The sequence below is a fragment of the Gymnoscopelus microlampas genome, assembly GCF_963454915.1.
Source record: "Gymnoscopelus microlampas genome assembly, chromosome: 4".
Classification (NCBI taxonomy): Eukaryota; Metazoa; Chordata; class Actinopteri; order Myctophiformes; family Myctophidae; genus Gymnoscopelus; species Gymnoscopelus microlampas.
In genome coordinates, this window is record NC_139941.1 from 5,100,662 (window position 1) to 5,126,623 (window position 25,962).

General features: G+C 41.4%; 2 protein-coding genes across 2 annotated transcripts in view; both read right to left on the reverse strand.

Annotated features, from left to right (window-relative positions):
• The window catches only part of LOC311044352 (uncharacterized protein), a 202,793-nt gene that overhangs the window by 164,488 nt on the left and 12,343 nt on the right, over nt 1-25,962 (reverse strand). The gene's annotated exons all lie outside the window — the stretch shown is intronic.
• Nucleotides 16,157-18,319, reverse strand: LOC311043166 (uncharacterized protein; the record flags this gene model as incomplete). Its single annotated transcript, XM_084054350.1, has 2 exons — nt 18,089-18,319; nt 16,157-17,064 (listed from the first exon to the last, which is right to left on the reverse strand). Exons 1-2 carry the CDS (start codon nt 18,156-18,158, stop codon nt 16,157-16,159), a joined length of 978 nt encoding a protein of 325 aa, XP_083910476.1. The 5' UTR covers nt 18,159-18,319.

The following is a 25,962-nucleotide window of genomic DNA, read 5'->3' on the forward strand; positions in this document are numbered from 1 at the left end:
TCTGATGAAGTGAACGGAGGTGTCGCAACTCTCCTTATATGGCTCTGGTGCTGACTGATTAGTTTGTGGCTGATGCCATGACGACACATTGAGGTTAGACAACACACTCCATATTTGGGCGTAGCTGCATTGGGAACTCCTTATATGGTTATGGCTGAGTCAGAGTGACGTGTTAAAATTATATTTTCATGTGTAGCACCACCTTAGCACCACCCACCTGACCCAGTCCCTCCACCTCCTCCTGTATGACCACCCACCTATCCTAGTCCCCCCACCCCCCTCCTCATGAAAGGACAACCTATGGCTCTGCACAGTTGTTTACAAAAGAGTGTAGAACAGTGGCTGTCAAACTGACTTCCGGGGACCCCAGCTGGATTCTTGAGAGGGTTCCGGGGGGGTCCCCCAGCAAAATGCATGGCATCAAAATCAGTGTAACCAGTTTAAACCTAGCCTGGTAAACCCTCCGTCCGGAAATCTCATTTGTAATTTATTTCAGGAGTGAGTCTGGCATGATCGCCTATTCACTCACTTTGGCTGTGGGCTGGAGTTGGGCGGGAGTAATACCGTTGACTGACAACCCCTTCAGCCAATCAGCTGTGTTCCCCTTCAGCCAGTGCATTTTTACCACCTTTCCCCCGCTTGCCTCACCCACACACACACACACACACACACACACACACACACACACACACACACACACACACACACACACACACACACACACACACACACATGTAGCACTACAGTCTTTGTCAGCTAGGCTTGTAGCCTACATGAATGACATATTATGATACCAATCACATAGCCATGAATTGATTGATTGACTTTATTAGGCAAAAGAATGTAAAACAACACAGTTACATTTATAATGCCTTTGTCTAAAAGGTCCGACCAAGAAAGTCCTTGCGGACTTGTTTCCGTTGGGGTCCTGAATTAATTTCATAGACATACATATTAGCAACCAAACAGTTCAAATCAACATGAAAATACAGAGAAAAAAAATACCAATATGTACAAAAAAAAGCATGAAAAAAAAAAATATAGATATATATATACAAAAAAAGGGGAGGGGGGTACTGGTACTACCTCCTCTTATGGCCTCCAGAAAGATGAGTTTTTAGGGCTCTTTTAAATGAGCCCAGCGAACTACATTTTTTGAGGGATGGGGTTAGACCATTCCATACCTTGGTGGCCGTGCTGTAGAAGGAGAATTTGCCCATGTTTGTTTTATGGGTGGGTGGTACCAGATTGTTGTTTACGCTCCCTCAAGTTTCGTGACTGTGGGTGTCACTAACTTTTTGGAGGTATTTAGACAGATATGCAGGTATAAGGTGTAGGGATGTTAACAATTAATCAATTAATCGAATTAATTGATTAAGAAATTATCCGATTAAATCCAACAATTAACAATTAATTGAAAAAAAAAAGTTGTTTTTTTTTTTAATGTTCAGAACCCAAGATATGATGATTTGAAGATTTTCTGCTCCATTCACTTCTTGTTTAACTTACTGAAAAAGGCTGTATCTCGGCTCCTAAGCACTTTTTTTTAGGATTTTTAAAAAAATCTGAAATTAAGATTCTCAGATTTTTAAAAAAACGCCGCTTATCAGTTAACCGGTTAATCGTTTGATAAGGTTATCAATTATCAATTAATGAATTGATCGATAATTTGCATCCCTAATAAGGTGCATTTCGGGCAAATCTGCATTTACAATTTTGGAGACCAGTCCCATTTTTAGTTGTTTAACCCTGTCTTCCACCCTGAGCCAGCCTAGGCTGGAAAAGTGAGTGGGAGAGAGGTGGGTCATGGGCCCCAGTCCGAGAAGTAGTCGAATCAGTTTGTTTTGGGAGGTTTGACGTTTAGTCTTCAGTGACACTGAGGTGCTGGAGTACCAAGAGGAGCAAGCATAGTCAAAAAGGGGCTGAATCAGGGCCCCTGAGAGGGTCCTGAGGGCCTGAGGGTTGACAAAAGAGGAAACTCTGCACGTTTGTTGCCATAAATGGAATACGTTTGTATATTAATTTATTTAACCCATACTGAGCAGTGCGCAAGCAGTCATGTAGGATATTCCCAGTGAGACTCGTGCGGGCGGTGATCCCGTGCTGCCTCGTTAATAAGAGATTTGATCGTAGGGTTTATATCCTTAACCCAGCCAGGTTGTGTAGCCTACATAACTCTCTATGACATAACTCCATAACATAGGACAAGCTACTGTAAGTTTGTAGACCTCACTGTCCATGAAAAGATGGTCGGGGCTCCAGAAAATCCTCTCGCAGAAGCGCTCGTATATTTTTAAAATAGCAGATCTACAAGCTCACAACGCGTCGCGATGCGATGTGAGCTTGCAGATCTGCTATTTTCAAATAGCCAATGCAGCCAGATCTGCAAGCTTAACCGAATGACTGTTAAAGCAGTTTGTTTAAATTACTTTATAAAATGTTATATTTTCACAGGGATTATTTATTAGTGTAAGCTCCAAAGCCCTTACTTCTCCAAACATGTACACATGCAAATTATGAGGTCCCCCTCGTTTACTTGTAATTCCGGCTTTCACCGGATGCGCCGCCTCACTAACGCTCATTGGAACTTCCGACAGAAGAATCGTCCACAAACGGGATTAAAAAACGTATTTGTTAAATAATATGGACTAATACATTGATTACACAAACACGCCGGACACCGAGTTAACATTTGGGGCAAGCGGGTAATCACCTTATATTTTGCATTTGTACATGTTTGGAGAAATACAGGCTTTACTGGTGACATTCCAGGACAATCTGGGATACTATGAAGCTACTATGGCGCTATTGTTTGTGTTTGTGATCACTTTATAACAAGCTAACAGCTAAGACTAATTAGATTTATGTTCCAACTTAAATGATGAGTTAATAAAGACAAATATATTAAACAATCCGTTCATCTTAAATGTTATAAATAGATGAAACAACAAGAATGAGTTGATCTTTACCTGCTGGTTGAGCTGCTAACAAACGTCCTCCTGCTGCTTAACGACGACACTGTTTAGAAACGACACGTTTTACCTTTCTTTGTATTTTACTTTTATATAAATCTATTGTATTTTAAAGTGTCAACAACAGTCAGTCAACACACCATGTTGTTTTCACTACTGCATTGTGGGTATGTTCTTCTTCTGACGAACACTTTGTCTAGACGCCAGTTGGTGTATCGCTGCCCCCTACTGTTGGTCTCGGGTACTGTCCATTGTTTATATACAGTAACAGTACTATGTGACCTTCCTGACCTGTAGACAAGAGAACATCCATCTAGGAGTAAAGCACTTCATTCAACTAATACATGTAATTTAATTATCAATAATGTAATCCCTGTTTATCTCTATTATAGTCATGTCATTGTACACATTAGGGGCGGCCATAGCTGAATGGTTAGAGAGCCTGACTGGGAAGCCAGAGGTCTGATTCCAGGCTTCAGCAATGTGTCAAAGTGTCCCTGACAAGACACTTACTTTACCTCTAACTGATAGATTGTAATGGATGAATTGCGCTGGGTCAGGCTGACCTAAAATGGTCTTGAACTAATCATGAGATTTCATATTATTGTGTTCTAAGGTGTAGGGCCACAAGTAGTTATAAAAGCAGACCCACAATCCTATTTCATCAGTCCTGTCTGCAGACCTGGCGCCATTGGTACATTAATAAATGTATATACTTCTGAGGACGCATCTACTTGTTCCTTCCTGTTTAGTTTAGTTTGTAGTTTTTCGTTGCCACTGTCGCAAAATTGCTTGCTCAGGGTGGGACTGTCGGGTCTCTTCTCTACATGTAAAGTGTCTTGAGACAACTTGTTGTGATTTGACACTTTAATAAAATTGAATTGAATTACTTGCTCTGTGTTCCTTTCTTCTAGTGTGTGTGTGTGTGTGTGTGTGTGTGTGTGTGTGTGTGTGTGTGTGTGTGTGTGTGTGTGTGTGTGTGTGTGTGTGTGTGTGTGTGTGTGTGTGTGTTAGTTATAGTGCTTTGCATAGGCTTTAATTTAATATCAAATAACACTCTAATAATGTAATACAACGTAATAGTGTTCATAGCCATAACATTAAAGGACGACTTCACCACTTTTCAACATATCTTCATATAATAGGTCCTCACTAATGCTCATGATAAAATGATAAAAAAAAATCTGTCTCAGAGGAGGGCTGTAGACAGTTCAGAAACCCGTCTACCAGTGACATCATCGATGGGGAATCCAAGCTAATAGAAACTGCAGGCTTTGTATTCCTGGAAAGTTGCAATGCAATAATAGATCCCATTGTTCTCGCCTTAATAAAAATCTGAATAAAAAAATTGTAATCTTTTTGGAAAAAAAAAACCTGCCTAACGATGATGTCACTGGTAGACGGGTTTCTGGACTGTCCACAGCCCTCCTATGAGACACAGACCAAGTCGAAAAAAATGGTATCATTTTATCATGAGCATTAGTGAGGACCTATTACATGAAGTTATGTTGAAAAGTGGTGAAGTCGTCCTTTAATTGTAAAAAAATAATAATAATAATACTGGCATAATTCATAAAAATACATTAATTTTCTCCCCTAAGTTAACCGATATTTAATAAGTAAAATAACTGAAATTGTGCCACCCATTGGGTGTAATGACACACAGCAAGAACGATTGTACAATATACTGTATATAGTTAGCCATTTATAGTGAATAACAACAATTATTTCATAGGACTGTGAGTCGGACATGAAGGTTTTTCTTTTTCCTACAAGTACTTCTTTAATCTACTTGTCCCATCCAAATTCCTCCTGGCTCTGTCTAGGGGGTACCGTTGCCAGTGGTGCAGTGCATACATTTCTCACAAACAAAAAACAAACAAAAAATACTTCTAAAATCCTGTTGGTCATGTGTAAAACACTACAGAACATATGTATTATCTATATTACATCAATAATGAATTCATTATATTTAATTGTAGATTAAAATAAGGTAAGCATGTACAGGTAAATGCAATATGGCAGAAACTGAACCAATCAAATCAGTAGTCATTTCGGATCAGACATGACTCCATACTAACTTTTCCACTGGTAGAACTGGTGCAGTACTGTCCTTTTAAGTCTGAGGGCCAATTCTTGCACACCACCATGTCCCTTATATTATATTTCATTTTAAAAAACATTTAAAAATAGTGAAAATAACCAATCTACATGCTCAAAATATATCAATGTAGATAAACTAATTTCATTAATTCAAAATGTTTTTTTTTAGGCCGGACCACGACCATGTCACTATGACTCGGCGAGTCAAAGTGACAAAAAAATAGGGCTCTGAGAGTCTTTAGTGCCTGCAAATGACATCATCTAAGACCTTACAGATCGCTACTAGCTAACAGCACATTACATTGACTCGCATGTCAGTTTGTCTATCCTTCATTTTTTTGCACACGATTCCGTCAACAGTTTGTGTCTGCGTGTGTGAACTGTATCCTCGCACTCCACTACCTGATCAAATCAAAAGTACAAAATGCACATTTTTCAACCCAATTCAAAAACTTGATCAGAAAATCAATGTTTGTCTTGTGTGTAACAGTGATTTTCTTGTAATGACGTGACTCTTTATAAAGTTGTATCGCACCAGTCACTTTGAAGAAAAGGACTGTAATTTAAGAACATTTCATCAACGTATGAAACTCCAGTAAATGCACAAGAAAACTGAAACAGTGAAAGACCAACCTAATAATCGTGCACTTGCACAAATGCAATCAGGTGAAATGCAAACTCATTTTGGTGGCAGTCTAGAGCCCTGTTCAGGTTATGAGATTCAGAATAGGCAGACAGTTTTCTAACATGCACCGGACAAGTCCTTATTGTCTGACCATAGACTATATTTACACCCTCTAGCTATAAAAATAAAATAAAAATATGAATGGATTTAGATTGAGAAAAAAAGAGCTGGGAAATGTTTCCAAAAGACCAAACCTAACAGGGGCTTTTGTTGACAGGAGCAGTATGAATATACAAAACATTTCTGCTTTTCTATCCACCTTCCTACCAACACCGGTGTTTAATTTGATATTCCCAGTGAGCTACTTTATATTCGAAAGTTTTTGTCCCCCCATGTTGTGAATACACTGGTGCCTTTTCAAGTGATCTGAATTAGTGAAACTAATGTTACACAGTTTACAGTGGAAAGGTTTTTCTCTGTGGATACGCTGGTGTGTCTTCAGAGAACTTGAATAAGTAAAACCCTTCTTACAAATTTTACATTGGTAAGGTTTTTCTCCAGTGTGAACATGCTGGTGTCTCTTCAGGGAACCTGACTCACTGAAACTCTTGTCACAATATTTACAGTGGAAAGGTTTTTCTCCAGTGTGGACACGCTGGTGTGTCTTTAGAGAACCTAACCGACTGAAACTCTTGTCACAATGTTTACAATGGAAAGGTTTTTCTCCAGTGTGGATACGCTGGTGTTTCTTTAGGTCACCTGAACAACTGAAACTCTGGTCACAATATTTACAATGGAAAGGCTTTTCTCCAGTGTGGATACGCTGGTGTTTCTTTAGGTCACCTGAACAACTGAAACTCTGGTCACAATATTTACAATGGGAAGGCTTTTCTCCAGTGTGGATACGCTGGTGTTTCTTCAGGTTACCTGACTCACTAAAACTCTTGTCACAATGTTTACAGTGGAAAGGTTTTTCTCCAGTGTGGATACGCTGGTGTCTCTTCAGGTGATATAAACGGCTGAAACTCTTGATACACAGTTTACACTGGAAAGGTTTTTCACCAGTGTGGACACCTCCACTTGCCTCCTCCCAATCATCACTGTCTTCAGTGACTTCAGTGTCAGAATCAAGCTCAACTTCAACTTCAGAGCAGTGTGAAGAGATGTCTTCATCATCAACTTCACTTTTCACTGCTAGTAATGTCAACATTGACCCATCAGGCTCCTCTGGTCTTTGACGTATCTCCTCCTGTTCCTCTTTAATGTGTGGAGGCTCTGGTTCCTCCTGGAGCAGACTGGGGCTCCGCTTCTGTTCAGGAGAATCCTCCTCTTTAAACACAACCATGTGCAGAATGTCTAGGAGCAGAAAAATAACATGATAGTAATTACTGGATTCCTGAAGTTTAAATAAACATTTCCATCCGCCATGCTTCCATCCTAACCCTAACCCAGATGTAGTATACTGCCCAGGGAGGGACCCAATTTGTACACATACTGCAGATATAAAATGTACACAGGGACCCCTCCAGCGTTAATCTAACTCTGGAATGTACAAATGGAACCAAATGGACATGTAAGGGACCATTTGGTTCAATTTTGTACACTCTCAGGTATACAGAAACTCCCAAAATGGCTCAGTTTCTGACTCTGCGTCTACATGGGCTTGTGTGTTATCTTTGCTGTGTTATTTATTGGTTCCCGAAAGAGGAAATTTGTCCTTAAGCCAAGCCATATAGAACAGGTACATTAAAAAAAATACCACCAAAGTGGAAAAAGCGGCACTCCAAAATAATAGATGCAAGACAGGCTCAGATACACGTTCTTCTATTCATAGAGAGCGCTAATGAGGTTCGTATAGAACAGGGTTTGTCTTTATGTATGTACAGTATGGATTTCCCATCAAAAGTAGACCAATCACATCGCATGCCGTTAAGTGCAGGACATCATGAAACAGAAACATCTCCACACATGAAAGCTTGAAATGTCAGGTGAAAGTTGGCTAGTAGTTTAAAATCTATGTAAAATAGTTTTTATGGTGTGGCTCTGTACGTCTGGAAATAGGTCAGTGAGTCTGCGAATATGTCTGTCTGCGTGTCTGGGACGATTCTCACAAACCGTTTTGACGATCAGTGCCAAATTTCTGCACGCTGATCAAGGAAGTATTTTTCCACTTCTGATAGAATATACTATGTACAATGTGAAGATATATGGTGCATTTTTTCTATTAGTGTTGCATTTACTCAAAAGAGATGTGCCTTTTGGTTATGCTATTTCGTTATGGTTTATTATTATCAGTGTCAAGATATTTTTGCAATGGTTATTGTACAGTGAGAATTAGATATTGTTGCAGTTCTACAACAGAACAGAACAAAATGACAGAAATAAAAAGCACATGAAACTTACTGAGTGGCTGTTCTTCAGGTTCCTCCTGCTTAATAGAAATGTCCCTGGCTGAGTCTGGAGAGTTCATCTTCACCTGCAGTCTGGACTCCACACACTGGTCTGACATGAAGGAATTGAATAAGGACTTTAATAACTGGAGACCTAGTGGTGTCAAGAATAACAATAATATTTGCAGAAGGTAAAGGCAAAATGGCCTAAGCCCAAAAATTCAAGAAAGAGCGAGCACATGAAACGTACCGAGGTGTGGGTGGTCTTCAGGTTCCTGTTTAATAGAGATAGCCCTGGCTGAGTCTGGAGAGTTCATCTTCACCTGCAGTCTGGACTCCACACACTGGCCTGAAATGAAGGAATTGAATAAGGACTTTAAAGATGGGGTTCCATGGCTCTTTTCCCCATAAAAACATAGTCATTGGGTATTATTATTATACTAGAGATTCAGGCCACTTACACCTATGTCACACTGCCCATCCGACCAATATGTCTGAGTCATAGTGTTGGGGGTTTGTCAGAGCAACCGTTGTACCCGTCTGTCTGTGTCCCTTTTGTGCCCATATATGGAGATCCCTGATGTCATCAGTATATGCCATATTTTGGAATGCCCATATATGGGCATATTAGTTGGATCGGCTGTGCTGGACAACTGAATATCCGAAGAACTCGACGGCGGGCACCACACTCCCTCGAGTCCTTGCTGCTGCGCGCCGAGTTTGAAGACGGTCTGTCCCATATATGCATATGACCATATAGGGGCATAGCGGTCGGCTCTGTGGCTCTCTGTATCTGTCAGTCCTTGTCCCTTTTATGCCCATACTGTGGAGATCGCTGCATGTCATCAGTATATGCCCATATATGGGGATGCCCTCTTTTGTGCCCATATATGGTGCTGACCACTGACCAGATTCTTCTATTGGACAGTTACGTCAACTAGGGGGCAGAAACAGCAACGGTCACATGGTTCATGTAAACTCTAAATAGTGACAAACTCTCATAAACTGGTCCGATGAAGTGAACGGAGGTGTCGCAACTCTCCTTATATGGCTCTGGTGCTGACAGATTAGTTTGTGGCTGATGCCATGACGACACATTGAGGTTAGACAACACACTCCATATTTGGGCGTAGTTGCATTGGGAACTCCTTATATGGTTATGGTCTATGCCATAGACGTCACTCTGACTCCATATACCATAGACTCTTTGGTATATGGAGTCAGAGTGACGTCAGAGGTTCGTCTACCCGCCGGCTGGCCGGCCCGTCCTCCCATTAGTCATTTTAATACAGGATTAGGAAGGATGTTTTTCTAAATACTATACAGTAAGTGTTAAAATTATATTTTCATGTGTAGCACCACCCACCAGTTCATCAAATAGTATAACAGTTTGCCCCTTAGCACCACCCACCTGACCCAGTCCCTCCCCCTCCTCCTATATGACCACCCACCTATCCTAGCCCCCCACCCCCTCCTCATGAAAGGACAGCCCATGGCTCTGCACAGTTGTTTACAAAAGGGTCTAGAACAGTGGCTGTCAAACTGCCTTCCGGGGACCCCAGCTGGGTTCTTGAGAGGGTTCCGGGGGGGTCCCCCTGCAAAATGTATGGCATCAAAATCAATGTAATCTCTCAAGAACAGATTCTGCTCTCCGCTTGAATCTGTCGGGGGGGTTCGTCATATCGCGTACGCACTGGCCTACAAGTGGGCGTGCCTTCAGATCAGGAAGCAGGCCGCGCTTTACCCAATCAAATGTAGTGGGCGGGATTTACGTGTCTGCCGATCCTTCCCCACTAGAAACAAACCGAAACTCATTTAACAATAGCGTCCTCGGAGCAGACAAAACCACGGAAAGATATTCATATTTTAACTTGCTCTTTCATCATAGAAACAAGTGGGCTTATAACCAAAACAATCCATGTTCTCTGGGAGAAGTGTAATTGAGGTCATAAAACCCCCAAAAAAACATGAAAATGAATGTCATAGAACCTTTAACCTTCAGGTTGTTGTTTAAGAAAACAGACAACTACATTATATTACTACAGCATGTATATAGTTAATGGGTTTGGAGCTAAACTGTTAATGTGCAGCCCATGAACAAGACAGGGAAACTATTTTCAATGCCATGCATTACCTGTATGGTCATTCTTGGCCTGACACACTACATACAGCATGACAAATGTTTAATTGGTAAGGATTCAATGTCTGGTGCACGAAGACATGGAGCTCTAACTTCACTTGACAATCACATTAACATTACTGTGGACAGAGTAAAGATCCTACTGGTTTACAAGATAAGTTTACACCTTGTTGCTTATTATGGAGATTAACCACTGATGCTATAAAACACTGATGTAACTATAGGGTTACAATGATAACAGTGACGTCAACAACAACATGCTACAAAACAATGTAATGTCCTGCTGCTGCTGCTGCTAAGGAGCTATGGTAACCAGACATTTCGCCCTAAATCAATTTCGCCCGTGTTTTTGAGCGGACATTTCGCCAAGACATTTCGCCCACCCCCAGACATTTCGCCCAGACATTTCGCCCGATTCATTATAAATAATATAATCAATCAGTTGTGCGAGATTCATTATAAATGGCTTTATTTAAGAGGGGAATTTTCAGTCATCCGCGGACTACTTTTTTTCGCCGATAAAGTATAGTTTTGGACCATGACGGAGTTATGTACCGATAGGGACAGAATCGTAAATATTTTTCGTGGGTACTGCGTTTGCCCCACTGACTGCGTCTCACTCACACTCACACACACACACACACACACACACACACACACACACACACACACACACACACACACACACACACACACACACACACACACACACACAGACAGAGAGAGAGAGAGAGAGAGAGAGAGAACTTTTATCTAACCCTAACCCTCTCTCATTCTCTCACACAAACGGCCAGCTAGCTTCACTATTATTAACTGTAGCGGGCGAAATGTCCGCGAAATGGGCGAAATGTGTGGGCGAAATGACTGGTATTCGGAGTAGCCCCTACGGAACCTCTCCCTCCGCTGTACGCTGTATAGCTCCGAGATGAGGTCCCTCGTTAGTTACTGCCGTCTGTTTTCGAAATGGTCGCACGTCGTCCACTTTACATGTTTCTTACCCCTTTCTGCACATCGTATCAAAAAAGTAAAGCATTTCCGCCACTCTCTCAGATGTTTGAAGTTTTAACGCGCCATAAAAGCTATCCAACGGGTTGAAGAAAGTATTTAATTTGCCTCGGTTTTCATCCGGTTCCATAATATTTTGCATTAGAAGATGCAATTCAACATTTGACCAGTAGGGTAAACAGTAATGTTATCTCTACGGGCGCAACTCTTGCGCAATGTCTTAAAAACCATGTAACCGGATGAAAACCGAGGCAAATTAAATACTTTCTTCAACCCGTTGGATGGCTTTTATGGCGCGTTAAAACTTCAAACATCTGAGAGAGTGGCGGAAATGCTTTACTTTTTGGATACGATGTGCAGAAAGGGGTAAGAAACATGTAAAGTGGACGACGTGCGACCATTTCGAAAACAGACGGCAGTAACTAACGAGGAACCTCATCTCGGAGCTATACAGCGGAGGGAGAGGTTCCGTCGGAGCTAGTATTCGGAGCTATATTAAATAAAGAAAGACTCTCGTTTATTGTACATATTTCTTGTTTTTCATAGTCATACCAGTAACCTGTAAGGTGATTGCATGACGTTCTGCATAGTAGTGTATATCTGTCTGTTTTCTTATGTCATCATGATTTGAGTGCGTGGGATCTCATTTTAAATAAAATAGAACTTAGAAGCCATTGTGCTTTTATGAGCGATCCATTTTAAAGGACCTTGTATTGTGAATTGTACTTCCATGTACTGTTTTCGTGTCTTATCTAAATAAATTATTCAAGCAATCAATCAAAAACTCTCGTAGACGTATTTAAACAATTTTGACAATTGTATCTCTACGAGTCTTAGCTACCCCCCCCCCCCCCCCCCACAGATTCCCCTGGAATTTAAGCTCCAAAGCCTGTATTTCTCCAAACATGTACAAATGCAAATTATAGAAGGTGCTTACCCGGTTGCCCCAAATGTTAACTCAGTGTTCGGCCTGTTTGTGCAATGTATTACTCCATATTCTTTAACAAAGAAGTGTTTTAATCCCGTTTGTGGCCGAACGCCATTTTTTCTCCTCGTTTACTTTTTGTTTACATTGAGTGTAATTCCGGCTTTCACCGGATGCGCCCCCTCACTAACGCCCATTGAGAACTTCCGACAGAATCGTCCACAGGTTATTAAAACACTTCCTTGTTAAAGAATATGGACTAATACATTGCACAAACACGCCGGACACCAAGTCAACATTTGGGGCAAGCGGGTAGTCACCTTATAGTTTGCATTTGTACATGTTGGGAGAAATACTGGTGACATTCCATGACAATCTGGGATACTATGAAGCTACTATGGAGCTATTGTGTTTGTGATCACTTTATAACAAGCTAACAGCTAAGACTAATTAGATTTATGTTCCAACTTAAATGATGTTAATAAAGACAAAGATTAAACAAGACACAATCCGTTCATCTTAAATGTTATAAATAGATGAAACAACATGAATGAGTTGATCTTTACCTGCTGTGTTTCAGTGGTTGAGCTGCTAACAAACGCCCTCCTGCTGCTTAACGACGACACTGTTTAGAAACGACACGTTTTACTTGTCTTTGTATTTTACTTTTATATAAATCTATGGTATTTTAAAGCATCTATGTTTTAAAGTATCAACAACAGTCAGTCAACACACCATGTTGTTTTCACTACTGCATTGTGGGTATGTTCTTCTTCTGACGACCACTTTGTCCAGACGCCAGTTGGAGTATTGATGCCCCCTACTGTTAGTCTTGGGTACTGTCCATTGTTCATTATAGTAACAGTACTATGTGACCTTCCAGATCTGTAGACAAGTGGTTCTCAAACCTTTTTATGTCAAGGACCCCCGAAAGTTTTCACGATTTTTCAAAAATAGCAGATCTACAAGCTCATAGCTATTTTTGAATAGCCAAACTGTAAAATATGTTTAGTGGTTAAAATGTAAAATCTAGGAGTGTAGCAGTTAATCAAAATAATACATGTAATCTAATTATCAATAATGTAATCCCTGTTTATCTCTAATATAGTCATGTCATTGTACACATTAGGGGCGGCTATAGCTAAATGGTTAGAGAGCCTGACTGGGAAGCCAGAGGTCTGAGATTGGATTCCAGGCTTCAGCAATGTGTCAAAGTGTCCATGACAAGACACTTACTTAACCCCTAACTGATTGAATGTAATGGATGAATTGCATTTGGTCAGGCTGACCTAAAATGGTCTTAACTATCATGAGATTTCCTATTATTGTGTGCTAAGATGTAAGGCCAAAACAAGTTACAAAAGCAGACCCACAATCCTATTGTATCAGTCCTGTCTGCAGACCTGGCTCCATTGGTATATTAATAAATGTATATACTTCTGAAGATGCATATACTTGCTCCTTCCTGTTTAGTTTAGTTTGTACTTGCTCTGTGTTCCTTTCTTCTATATTCTTTCTCTATTTGAACTCTTTCTGTAACTCCAGATGTTGTATAATTGTAATTGTCCTTAACATCTGTAATCATGTACATGTGACACTTAATTGTTAAAAATACTGTCATAATTAATTAAAATACGTGAATTTTCTCCCGTCAGTTAACCAATATTTAATAAATAAAATAACTGAAATTGTGCCTCCCATTGGGTGTTATGAAACACAGCAAGATTAAATTCAATCATATCAAAACTGCGGAATTCTAGAAAAAACTGTTGTACCATACTGTATATAGTTTATAGCCATTTGAAGTGAATAACACCACAATAATTTGCAATACATAGGACTGTGAGTCTGACATTAAAGGTTTCATGACGTTCAGTTTTACCAAACATTAAAGGTCTTTGTCATGGTCCTTCAAACGTGTATAGAAAGTTTTAACAAAAAAAATCCACTCCATTGATCCATGGCAGGTGTTTTTCTCTCACATTTCTAAAGCCTTTTCAACTGCAATGAAAAATGAAATTTTTGCCTGCGGGTGTCGCTAGTGAGGGATTTTGCCTGTCAATCATCGCCTCTGCTCACATCATAATATATGTTCATTTTTATAGCATGTCGTACTTCCTGCTTTGTGCAGCTAAGCTACGGTTGCTAACCCCATGAAAAGGGGTCAAGAAGAGTGGAGAGAGTTTAAGCCATTACTCGAACCTGGAGTCTTTTTAGATGTTTATTTACTAATCACACATACAAACATAAATCTTTAGTTTAGTATTTCTCTAATACCTACAAGGAATACATGAGTTTACATGGTCAGTTACAGACAGACCCGGTTAATTTAACCTTCGGTTAGGTAATTAACCAACAGTTAGGTAATAAAACCTGATGAGAGAGAGAATAAGCACATAACACACATGGTGTTAAGGATATGACTTCACATCAGATGAACACATCACAAGTACAATGATTACAATGTTAAATACTCACTATTCGTCTCCACACTCTTTCCAAGATGGACAGTGAGTCCCTCCAGAACCCATACTCCAGAACAACTCACGGCACAGCTTATTTTGAATCTAAAGGCTTTCTCCCAAGACAGCCTCATTTAACAACTTCTCACCCTGACCCGCCTCCAGGCAGGCTCTAAGCAATGCGTTTAGTACTGTTGGTGTCACACAAGAGCTGGCTAGCTCTGGTCTCTGCTTTGAATAATTTACCCTGTCTTCCACAAGGCATATTGTCTCTTATCTCAACCTACCCCCGCTCTGGTATGCCAGGAGGTCTTTGAAGCTGCTAGCTCAGCAGGGAGTCTTTGAACCTAGCACCGCAGGGCTTCTGCCCTGGTCTACTGAGGTCACCACCAACAGGACAGTTGAAACAAAGTACATTACTATATCATTAATAATAATCCACAATTCTCTTGCTAAAGGCTTGGATTATTGCACAATATAAAAACTATAACATTCTAGTAAAACAGTTCTACCTTACACAATTGATATGGTTTACATGGTAATTTATTGTAATAACACCAAAATAATTTACAATACCTCTAGGTAAAAGTTACTGTTATAATACACTGATAAGCTGAGTCCTAATGAACACTTCTGTTGATGTTGACAGGATCAGTATAAATATTAATATTTTTGCCTCTCTATCCAACACCCTGACAACATGCAGCTGTTTAATTTCATCCTCCCAGTGAGGTAATTTATATTGGAACGTTTTTTCTTTTTTCCCCTTTTGGTGTGAATGCACTGATGTCTTTTCAGGGCACTAAAACTGACTGAAACTCTTCTCAAACTGTTAAACAATGCGTCAAGAGTGGAAAGGTTTTTCTCCTGTGTGGATACGCTGGTGTGCCTTCAATCCAGATGACTGAATAAAACTCTTGTCGCAAAGTTCACAATGGAAAGGTTTTTCCCCTGTGTGGATACGCTGATGTGCCTTCAATCCAGATGACTGAATAAAACTCTTGTCGCAAAGTTCACAGTGGAAAGGTTTTTCCCCTGTGTGGACACGGTGGTGTATCTTCAGGTGCTCTGACCGACTGAAACTCTTGTCGCAAAGTTTACAGTGGAAAGGTTTTTCTCCAGTGTGGACACGCTGGTGTTTCTTTAGATCAGATGAATTAATGAAACTCTTGTCGCAAAGTTCACAGTGGAAAGGTTTTTCTCCTGTGTGGACACACTGGTGTCTCTTCAGGTGATATAAACGGCTGAAACTCTTGATACAAAGTTTACACTGGAAAGGTTTTTCACCAGTGTGTACAACTCCACTTGCCTCCTCCCAATCATCACTGTCTTCAGTGACTTCAGTGTCAGATTCAAGTTCAACTTCAGCTTCAGAGCAGTGTGAAGAGATGTCTTCATCATAAACTTCACTTTTCACTGCTAGTAGAAACTCTAGTGGTGAAACTCTTGTCACAATGTTGAAATGTTTTTCTCCAGTGTGAATACGCTGATGTGCCTTCAATCCAGATGACTGAATAAAACTCTTGTCGCAAAGTTAACAGTGGAAAGGTTTTTCCCCTGTGTGGATACGCTGATGTGCCTTCAATCCAGATGACTGAATAAAACTCTTGTCGCAAAGTTCACAATGGAAAGGTTTTTCCCCTGTGTGGATACGCTGATGTGCCTTCAATCCAGATGACTGAATAAAACTCTTGTCGCAAAGTTCACAGTGGAAAGGTTTTTCTCCTGTGTGGACACGGTGGTGTATCTTCAGGTGCTCTGAGCGACTGAAACTCTTGTCGCAAAGTTTACAGTGGAAAGGTTTTTCTCCAGTGTGGACACGCTGGTGTTTCTTTAGATCAGATGAATTAATGAAACTCTTGTCGCAAAGTTCACAGTGGAAAGGTTTTTCTCCTGTGTGGACACACTGGTGTATCTGCAGGTGATCTGACCGACTGTAACTCTTGTCACAATGTTTACAGTGGAAAGGTTTATCTCCAGTGTGGATACGCTGGTGTCTCTTCAGTTCAGATGACTGAATGAAACTCTTGTCACAATGTTCACAGTGGAAAGGTTTTCCTCCATAGTGGACACACTGGTGTCTCTTCAGGTGATATAAACGGCTGAAACTCTTGATACACAGTTTACACTGGAAAGGTTTTTCACCAGTGTGGACACCTCCACTTGCCTCCTCCCAATCATCACTGTCTTCAGTGACTTCAGTGTCAGATTCAAGTTCAACTTCAGCTTCAGAGTAGTGTGAAGAGATGTCTTCATCATAAACTTCACTTTTCACTGCTAGTAATGTCAACATTGACGCAACAGGCTCCTCAGGTCTTTGAAGTATCTCCTCCTGTTCCTCTTTAATGTGAGGAGGCTCTGGTTCCTCCTGGAGTAGACTGGGGCTCCTTTCCTGTTCAGGAGAAACCTCCTCTTCTTTACACACAACCATGTGCAGTATGTCTAGGAGCAAAAACATAACATGATAGTGAATACTGGATTCCTAAAATGTACATCTATTTTTCTATCGTCCATGTTCCCTGTACAAATTGATCTATCAGCTACTTTGATTGACCAAACATTTACTAACTACAGGTTACTACAGGTGTTTCTGAAAATCCAGAAAAATCATGTTTTAGCAAGGTTTAGCAAAATAAATAATTTGAAATGTAATTTTAATTTAAATATTAGTTATTTTACCAAACAAGTGAATGTTGTTACAGCAAATTTGAATCATTGAATTATGAAACAATATTAAACCATAAAACGTCACACGTCAGCTCTGATTTGGGTAAATTAGGCTGTAGGTCAAGCCGTATAGAACAGGGTTCACCTGTACGTACAGCATGTACTCTATGTATTTCCCCTCAAAAGTAGACCAATTACAGCTCATGCCTTTACCTGCATGACATCATGAAACAGAAACTTCTCCACCCATGAAGTTGGGTCATAGTTTAAAATATAGAAATGGTTCTGTGAGTCTTTGAATGTGTTTGTCTGTGTGTTCGGGGCGAACTTGACAAACCGCTGTACCGATCAGCGCCAAATGTCTGGACAATGCCAGTAGGCCCAGGATGTATTTTTCACATCTTATAGAATGACTTAAGCCCTCTGTACGTAGTGAGCTAACCCTCTATTGTTCCACCCAGACAAGGGATGCTACAGTTCAAGTGGTTGAACCTTAAATCAAGAAGCTGAGAAAAAGCTTGTCAAAGCTCTAAAGTTATATGCTGCCTTTTCTTCCCTCTTTTCTTTTTTACATGGATTCACACATAAGAAGATGTGCTTTTGGATGTTAAAAATATTATATATATTTTTTGAGGTATCATAATGATGGTTATACATATTGGGATATTATCATTGTCAAGATGTTTTTGTGCTAGGATTATCGTATGGTGAAAATGAGACATTGTGGCAGCCCTACAATAGAACATAAATGAAAGAAGAAACGAGATAGGAAAAGAAAGAGAGAGCACATGAAACTTACTAAGGAGTTGGTGGTCTTCAGGTTCCTCCTGTTTAATAGAAATGTCCCTGGCTGAGTCTGGAGAGTTCATCTTCACTTGCAGTCTGGACTCCACACACTGGTCTGAAATGAAGGAATTGAATACGTTTATAACTGGAGAGCCACTGGTGTCAAAAATAGCATTAATATTTGCAGAATGTAAAGGCTATATGGCCTAAGATCAACTCTCCAACATATGAATCTCAGGTGCAAAGATTATGAGGTGTATACAGTATATTAGTGAATAATAATAATAATAATGATTTAAAGTAAAGATAATAAGTTGAGTAGGGATGTCCCGATCACGTTTTTTTGCTCCTGATCCGATCCCGATCTTTTGATTTTGAGTATCTGCCGATCCTGATTTTTCCCGATCCGATCTTTTCATTTTTTAAAATATTTTTAAATTATTATTTATGCATTTAGAATTTATTTGTATCATTTATTTTCTAGCAATAAAAGACAATATGTCTCAAAACACTGTCTGACAGTTGAATTATTGCCAACAAAAGAAATGTTAATTAAAGAAATGAAGACGTCATTTCTTTAATTAACAGAAGTAATTTAAGTTTAGCTTGAGGGAGAGGGTCTACTCTGAGTACTACAGCAGGGGTCCCCAAGGTTTTTTAGGTCAAGGACCCCTTAGCTAAGGCAGAGATGAAGTAGGGACCCCCAATAAATATTGTTGCAGATTAAACCTTTTCATAGATTTCATAAATAGCTTCATAGACTTGTTTAACAGCACTGTCATCAGTGTATTTATCAAACTCTCAGTACTTAGTAAAGTTGACCCTAGGCTATGTACTTGGTCTTCTCTTTTCCCCTCTACCTCTTCTGATGTTCCCCTCAGAATATAGGGATGTTAGGGTTCATGTGGTTAATGTAAATACAAGAAAAAGGCCCTATCACACAAAGATTTGGAGACCCCCCTGTCTCTGAGAACCTCAGGGGTCCCGACCCCCTGTTTAAGACCCCTGCTCTACAGGGAATTACTTGATATCTATACTACAGAAAACATTCAGTTGTATATAACACAAGTGGCGTATGCTGAAGTGTTTACCCTATATGCATTTAACAGTGGCGGCACACCACGGCTGTTTTTTGACCACCACAGCTTGATTTTTATGAAAATTATATATTTTTTTATATGCAACGCGTCGTGAGCTTGTAGGTGCGCGACCGCCGTGCGACGAAGTATGAATTTGGCCGTGTTCTCATGCTCTCCTGGGTCTCCTGTGAAATGGCTCCCCCTAGGGTAAGGTAGTTAATGGTTTCAGTAACGTAGGCTCCACCTTTGGCTGGAATGTGTTTGGTTTTGTTTCATTTTCACAGCTATGATTGTATAGCTTTTCTAAGATTTCTACACAGATGCTGTTCATAAAGATGCATGCCATGGACGCATCGACGGTGAGTAACTTGCGTTGAAGCTTGTATTTACAGAAAGGCGTATCAATTCATATTCCGGGTCAAATCATTAACTTTGCACTTGCCTGTACATCATCTCAGCATATTAAATCAAGTTGCAAAAGATGTATTAGTTTTGTCAAGAGTCCATGCTTTTCCAGTTCTAGTAGTTTCAGTACAAAGGCCCCCTCATTCACATCATCATTAATTCGTTCGTTAATTAGCCCACTTGACGCATCAAAGCAACAGCCATTTGTTTAAAATATATCCACGCTGGTTATAGCTGGTAGGGTAGAGCTTTCCAAACGTAGAGCTTTCCAAACGTAGAGCTACGTGCGCAGTGAATTCCACGCTGTACTATCTCCGTCCAAATGACCTGCTACTGTATGCCTACAATGAGGAGCAATGATTCGGGAGTGGGAGGTAATAACGCTAGCTGCAGAATCCGACCCACACTGACTTCATTTGGGTTGGTGGTGCTGTGTCACTGAAACAATGACTGATAGTCAGACAAAGAACAAGGACTTGAGCTGTTGTTCGTGGTTGTAAATAGCCACAGTGACACTGTCAATCTCAGACATTTTCAGAGGCGCGAGAGGGGTGCCCGGCGCCACAGTTACAACTTCATCCTAGGGGAAACACTGTGCTGAATTCTAACGTTGACTGGGCCAGAATCTTAACAACAACGGTTCGCACAACAACAGCTGATAAATCTAGTGAGAATTACCGAGCCATTCCGGGTGGAAAGCGGAACGCTCGTCCCAAAACACACTGCCCCATTTTTTTCGTGGACCGAGGCCGCCGGTTTAGACGCGGGCAGGGTGTTTCAGGACAACGGTTCTTCTTCTATTACATTTCTGAATGGAGAGGTGCTCGTCTCTGTGCAATGGAGAACCGGTTTGATGGCGAAACTGGTTTTCTAATGGCCACTCATTAACAATTTGGCCGAATGTAAATGAGCCCCATTTGAAAACAAAGGCGACTTAAAGGGTGAGGGGCTGCTAATGTTATGTTGATTTTTGGGGCGGTGTAACCGCCCCCTATAAGTGAGTTTTGGACACTGACCAATCCTGCACCGTGATTGGCCAATAGTCTACAACGCAGTCTACAACCCTAACCCTTCCACAGTCAATTTAAATCTATACTTTTGCAAAGTCAGCCAATCACATTACAGCTAGTGTCATCACCACTAGCTGTAATGTGATTGGCTGACTTTGCAAATTCAGGACTGTGATTGGCTAGCGAAACACATGACACATGTGCAGCCCTATGAATAGCAGTATGGACTTAAAAAAAAGTAATGTTGTGATGACCACACACCGCCCACTTCACACTGGGTGTGATTTTTGGGGCGGTGTAGCCGCCCCCTATAAGTGAGTTTTGGACACCGACCAAAAAATGTGTGTACCCCCTAACCCTTCCATTGTTAATGCAAATCGATACTTTTTTCATATCAGCCAATCACATTACAGCTAGTGTCATCACCACTAACTGTAATGTGATTGGCTGACTTTGCAAATTCAGGACTGTGATTGGCTAGCAAAACACATGACACATGTGCAGCCCTATGAATAGCAGTATGGACTTTAAAAAAAGTCATTTATCCTTTTTTTAAAGTGAGTCATGTTGTGATGACCACACACCGCCCACTTCACACTGGGTGTGATCTTTATTTATCAACACAGGGGCAAGCAGGGTTCACACAGACCGGGCCATGGCCTTGTTGGCCCCAATGACCGTACGCCACACACACACACACACACACACACACACACACACACACACACACACACACACACACACACACACACACACACACACACACACACACACACACACACACACACACACACACACACACAGCTGCCATTAATTAGTGCTGTCGATTGCCATGTGGTCAAATGTGCATACAGGCTCAACGAGCCATCGTTAACCTGCTAGTGTTACACAGCTGACTGGCAATAATATGTGCATTTCTCTACTCTAAAATGGTGGATTTTAGTTTGGCTGGTAAATTTGAGATGACAACAGCAACAAAGGTTAGTAGTAGTAGGCCTATATTTGAGATGTATGATGATCAGTTATTATTCCAGTCCTCTATCCAAGATGTTTTACAACGTTGACGACCTAGTTGCCTATCTGTTTTTAACGTTTCTGCAGCCAAAATGTGTCGTGCAAACAGTCAACCCAAAAATAGGAAAATGCATGTTGTGGAACAGACTCAGGACACTGAGCAGTGAAGAAGAGGAAATATTCATTGGAACAATTGAGATGAGAAGCATAAAAGCGATTGAAAATGCAAAGTGACCAAGACAGATGGTCTGAAGAGCTGTTGATAAACAAGAAGAAGAGGGTCAAATTTGGAATTGACACTGGAGCTGACTGTAACGTCATGTCAGCCAAAACGTTTCACATGTTAGATGTTAGTGGCAAGCCGCATACATCCGGCTGCAAGTTAGTGGCATATTCAGGCCACAAGATGGAGCCTTTGGGCAAGACGTCAATCACATGTCAGTACAAGGGTCAAAAACACAAGATTGACTTTGAAATAATAGAGAGAGATGCTCCAGCCATCCTGGGAAGAGAAACAAGCTCAAAGCTGAAGATTGTGAAAAGGCTGTATAGCATGGAGAAAGAAGAAAACATGCAAAAAGACTATGAGCATCTCTTCTCTGGACTTGGCTGTTTACCAGGTGAGCACAGCATAAAGATAGACCCTGAAATAAGGCCAGTGATACATGCACCAAGGAGGATCCCAGTTGCTCTGAGGGACAGTGATTGAACAGCTTCCCAAAATGGAGCAGTCAGATGTGATCACAAGGCAATCTGAGCCAACACAGTGGGTGAACAGCATTGTGACAGTAGTCACCCCCAAGAAGATAAGGATTTGTATGGATCCTAAAGATCTGAACACAGCAATAAGAAGAGAGCACTATCCACTCCTCACAGTGGAGGAAGTGGTGTCACGCATGCCAAATGCAAAACATTTCTCTGTGTTAGATGCAAACCAAGGATTTTATCAAATACAACTGGATGAATAGAGCTCCAAGCTGTGCACATTTAACACACCCATTGGAAGATACCATTTGAAGAGGCTTCCCTTTGGCATCTCATCAGTGAGTGAGGTGTTCGAGAGAGCTGTGGCCCAGATGATCGAGGGATTGGACGGTGTGGTCAACATCATTGATGATCTGCTGGTCTGGGGGGGGACATTAGAGCAACATGACAAGAGACTGATAAAGCTGCTGCAGAGAGCAGATGAGACAGAGTTCAGGATGACAGAGGTCAAGTACATTGGCCATACACTCAGTGCAGACGGGCTGAAGCCTGATGAAGAGAAGATAAGAGCCATTGTCCAGATACCCCCACCTGCTGACAAGCCAGCCTTGATGAGGTTCATGGCAATGACTCAATATCTAGCTAAATTCATTCCTAATCTGTCTGAAATCTCTGCACCTCTAAGGCAGCTGCTGCAGGGAGAAACAGAATGGCACTGGGAGGAGCCTCAACAGCATAGCTATAAAAAACTGAAGCAGCTGATCACCGGAGCTCCCACTCTGAAATATTATGATGTCAAAAAGGCTGTGACGCTGTCTGTGGATGCCAGCTCGGAGGGCATCGGGGCTGTGATACTGCAGGATGAACGACCTGTGGCATAAGGCTCAAGGGCGCTCACAGATTGTCAACGCAGGTACGCTCAGATCGAAAAAGAGCTGCTAGATGTGAGAAATTCCATCAATATGTATATGGCAGAGAGGTCCAGGTCGAAAGTGACCACAAACCACTAGAAAGCATTTTCAAGAAGCCACTGCATCAGGCTCCCATGAGACTGCAGAGAATACTGCTGCGCGAACAAAAGTACAACATTGCAGTCAGTGACATACAAGCCAGATGCTTTGAGCCTTGCTTATCTACGTGAGCAAAAGGAGGATCTTCTGGAGGAGGAACTGCAGGTGAACTGGATTACACCACAGTTGCCTATATCTGAGGAAAAGCAGGAGATGTTCAGGAATGCTACTGCATAAGAACCAGTACTGCAGGAGCTAAAGAACATGACAATGCGTAGATGGACAAAAGACAGGTCTACTGTATCAGACATTGTGCAACCGTTTTGGACATTCAGAGAGGAGATCAGTTTTGCCTCAGGGCTGATATTCAAGTCAGAGAAACTCATTGTACCACAGCAAATGAGACCACAGATGCTTGACAAGATACACGAGTCACACTTGGGCGTGGTCAAATGTAAATAAAGGGCCAGAGATGTTCTTTATTGGCCAGGCATGTCCGCCAAAATTGAACAGGTTGTAGCCAGTGTGCTGTCTGCAATGAGCACAGGAATAGCAATCAAAAAGAGCCACTGATCTCACATCCCCTACCAAATAGACCATGGGAGAAGGTTGGCACCGACACCGTTTCACAGCAATGGCTCAGAATATCTGCTATGTGTCGACTACTTCTCCAAATACCCAGAGATAATGAGACTGACCGACACCACCAGTAAGGGTGTTATAACTGCCATGAAGTCCACATTTGCCAGGCACGGAATTCTAGATATTCTGGTCAGCAACAACGGTCCTCAGTATGCCAGTGCGGAATTCAAGAGCTTTGCAGAGGGCTGAAAGTTCAGTCATGTCACCTCGAGTCCACACTATGCTCAGTCAAATGGACAGGCTGAAAAATCTGTGCAGACAGTTAAAAGGTTGCTCAAAAAGTCAGGTGACCCTTACATAGCGCTTCTGGAGTACAGAAATACACCACTGGAAGGTGTGGGCCTGTCACCTGCCCAGATGCTGATGGGGCGTCGGTTGAAGACAAAACTGCCCGTGTCCACCTCACTACTCACCTCTGAGGTGGCACTCAGTGTTCACAACAAGTTGAAGGAAAAGCAAGCTAAACCAAAATGATCGCCATGCTAAACACCTACCTGAGCTGCGTGCTGGAGAAAATGTGAGGATGCAGTCTGGTGACACTTGGCCGCCAGCTGTATTTCTACGGGAGCACAAACAACAACGTTCCTATGTGGTGCGTACGCCAGAAGGCAAGATGTTCAGAAGGAACAGGAGACATCTCAGGGAGACTGCTGAGAGAGTTTCCATCTTCTGCTGCTGAGCAAGACATGGATATGAACTGTGACAACCCAAGGTTTATTGACCAGGACAATTCACACGCACATACCTCTGCACGCGCTCCTCAGGGACACCACTGACTCTCTCACACAACCTTATCGCGCTAGATCAGGAAGACTGGTCAATACTCCAGCAAGATTTAAGGAGTAGGAACAAAAAAGTGGACTTAAGATAATGTTGCACTATAACTGTTTGATGTTTACCTACTTTTGGTTACAAAAAGTTGAATTTAATTTTGTTTGAATGCAAAAAGCACCTTTGGTTATTTGAAAGAAATGTTGCATACAGTGCTAAGTGATTTCTTTGTCCAGGTATTGCTGCTATGTTCTGTGATATTGATTTGACAAATGTGTTTTAAAAAAAATCTTGAGAAGGGCGATGTAGTGTATTGAGCTTGTGGGCACCCGTACTGGGAAGGAACCGGAAGTGACGGAGTCACGTGATATACCGGTGTCTGTATGCTAGCAAGCCCCCAGAGTTGCTGAGAAACATTGAAGCCGCCACCCCAGTGGCCAAAGCTGGAACCGCAGGCGGGGATAAAAAAAAAGACTCAATAATTCTACTTCCGGCAGGCTTCTGGGTGCTTCAAAACTCCACTGAGCACATTCATTGAAATGATAGCTGGGGGCGGGGCAATCCGTCCTCTAGTTATATTATACCTCTATGTATGCTAGACTACTGTTGTTATGCTACTGAAGAGACACAGTGAAGGAGGAAATTACCTACCTGGGTTCCATCTTGGAGGCAAACCTCTCCGGTAACAAAAACGCTGAAAAAACGATCGAAAAGGTCCACAAAATAACACGCTATTTGTGGAGGATTAATCGTCTAGTCAGTAAGAATACTCTGAAGATTCTTGCAGGGGCCCTCATACAAGGTCATTATGATTATGCATGCACTTCATGGTATCACAACACCTCCAAGGCCTTAAAAACAAGGCTCCAAACATCCCAAAACAAACTTGTAAGGCTACTTCTTGGCCTCAATCACAAAACCCATCTAACCCCTGCTCACTTTGCTAGGATTGGATGGCTTAGGGTTGAGGACAGAGTACAGCAACTTGCTATGGCCCTGGTCTTCAAGATACACCACAACATTGGGATCCCCCTGTATTTGTCAAAATACTTCCAAAATGTTAATCAAGTCCATGATCATAACACCAGAGGAAGCTCCACAAATCATGTTCAACACAGATTTGGCTCAACAAAGGGAATGAACTCGTTCTCATGCTATTCTTCAAAAATGTGGAATGCCCTACCAAAAGGAGTAAAGGAGTGTAAAACCCTACTCACTTTCAAAACTGCCCTAAACGTACACCTTCAGGAG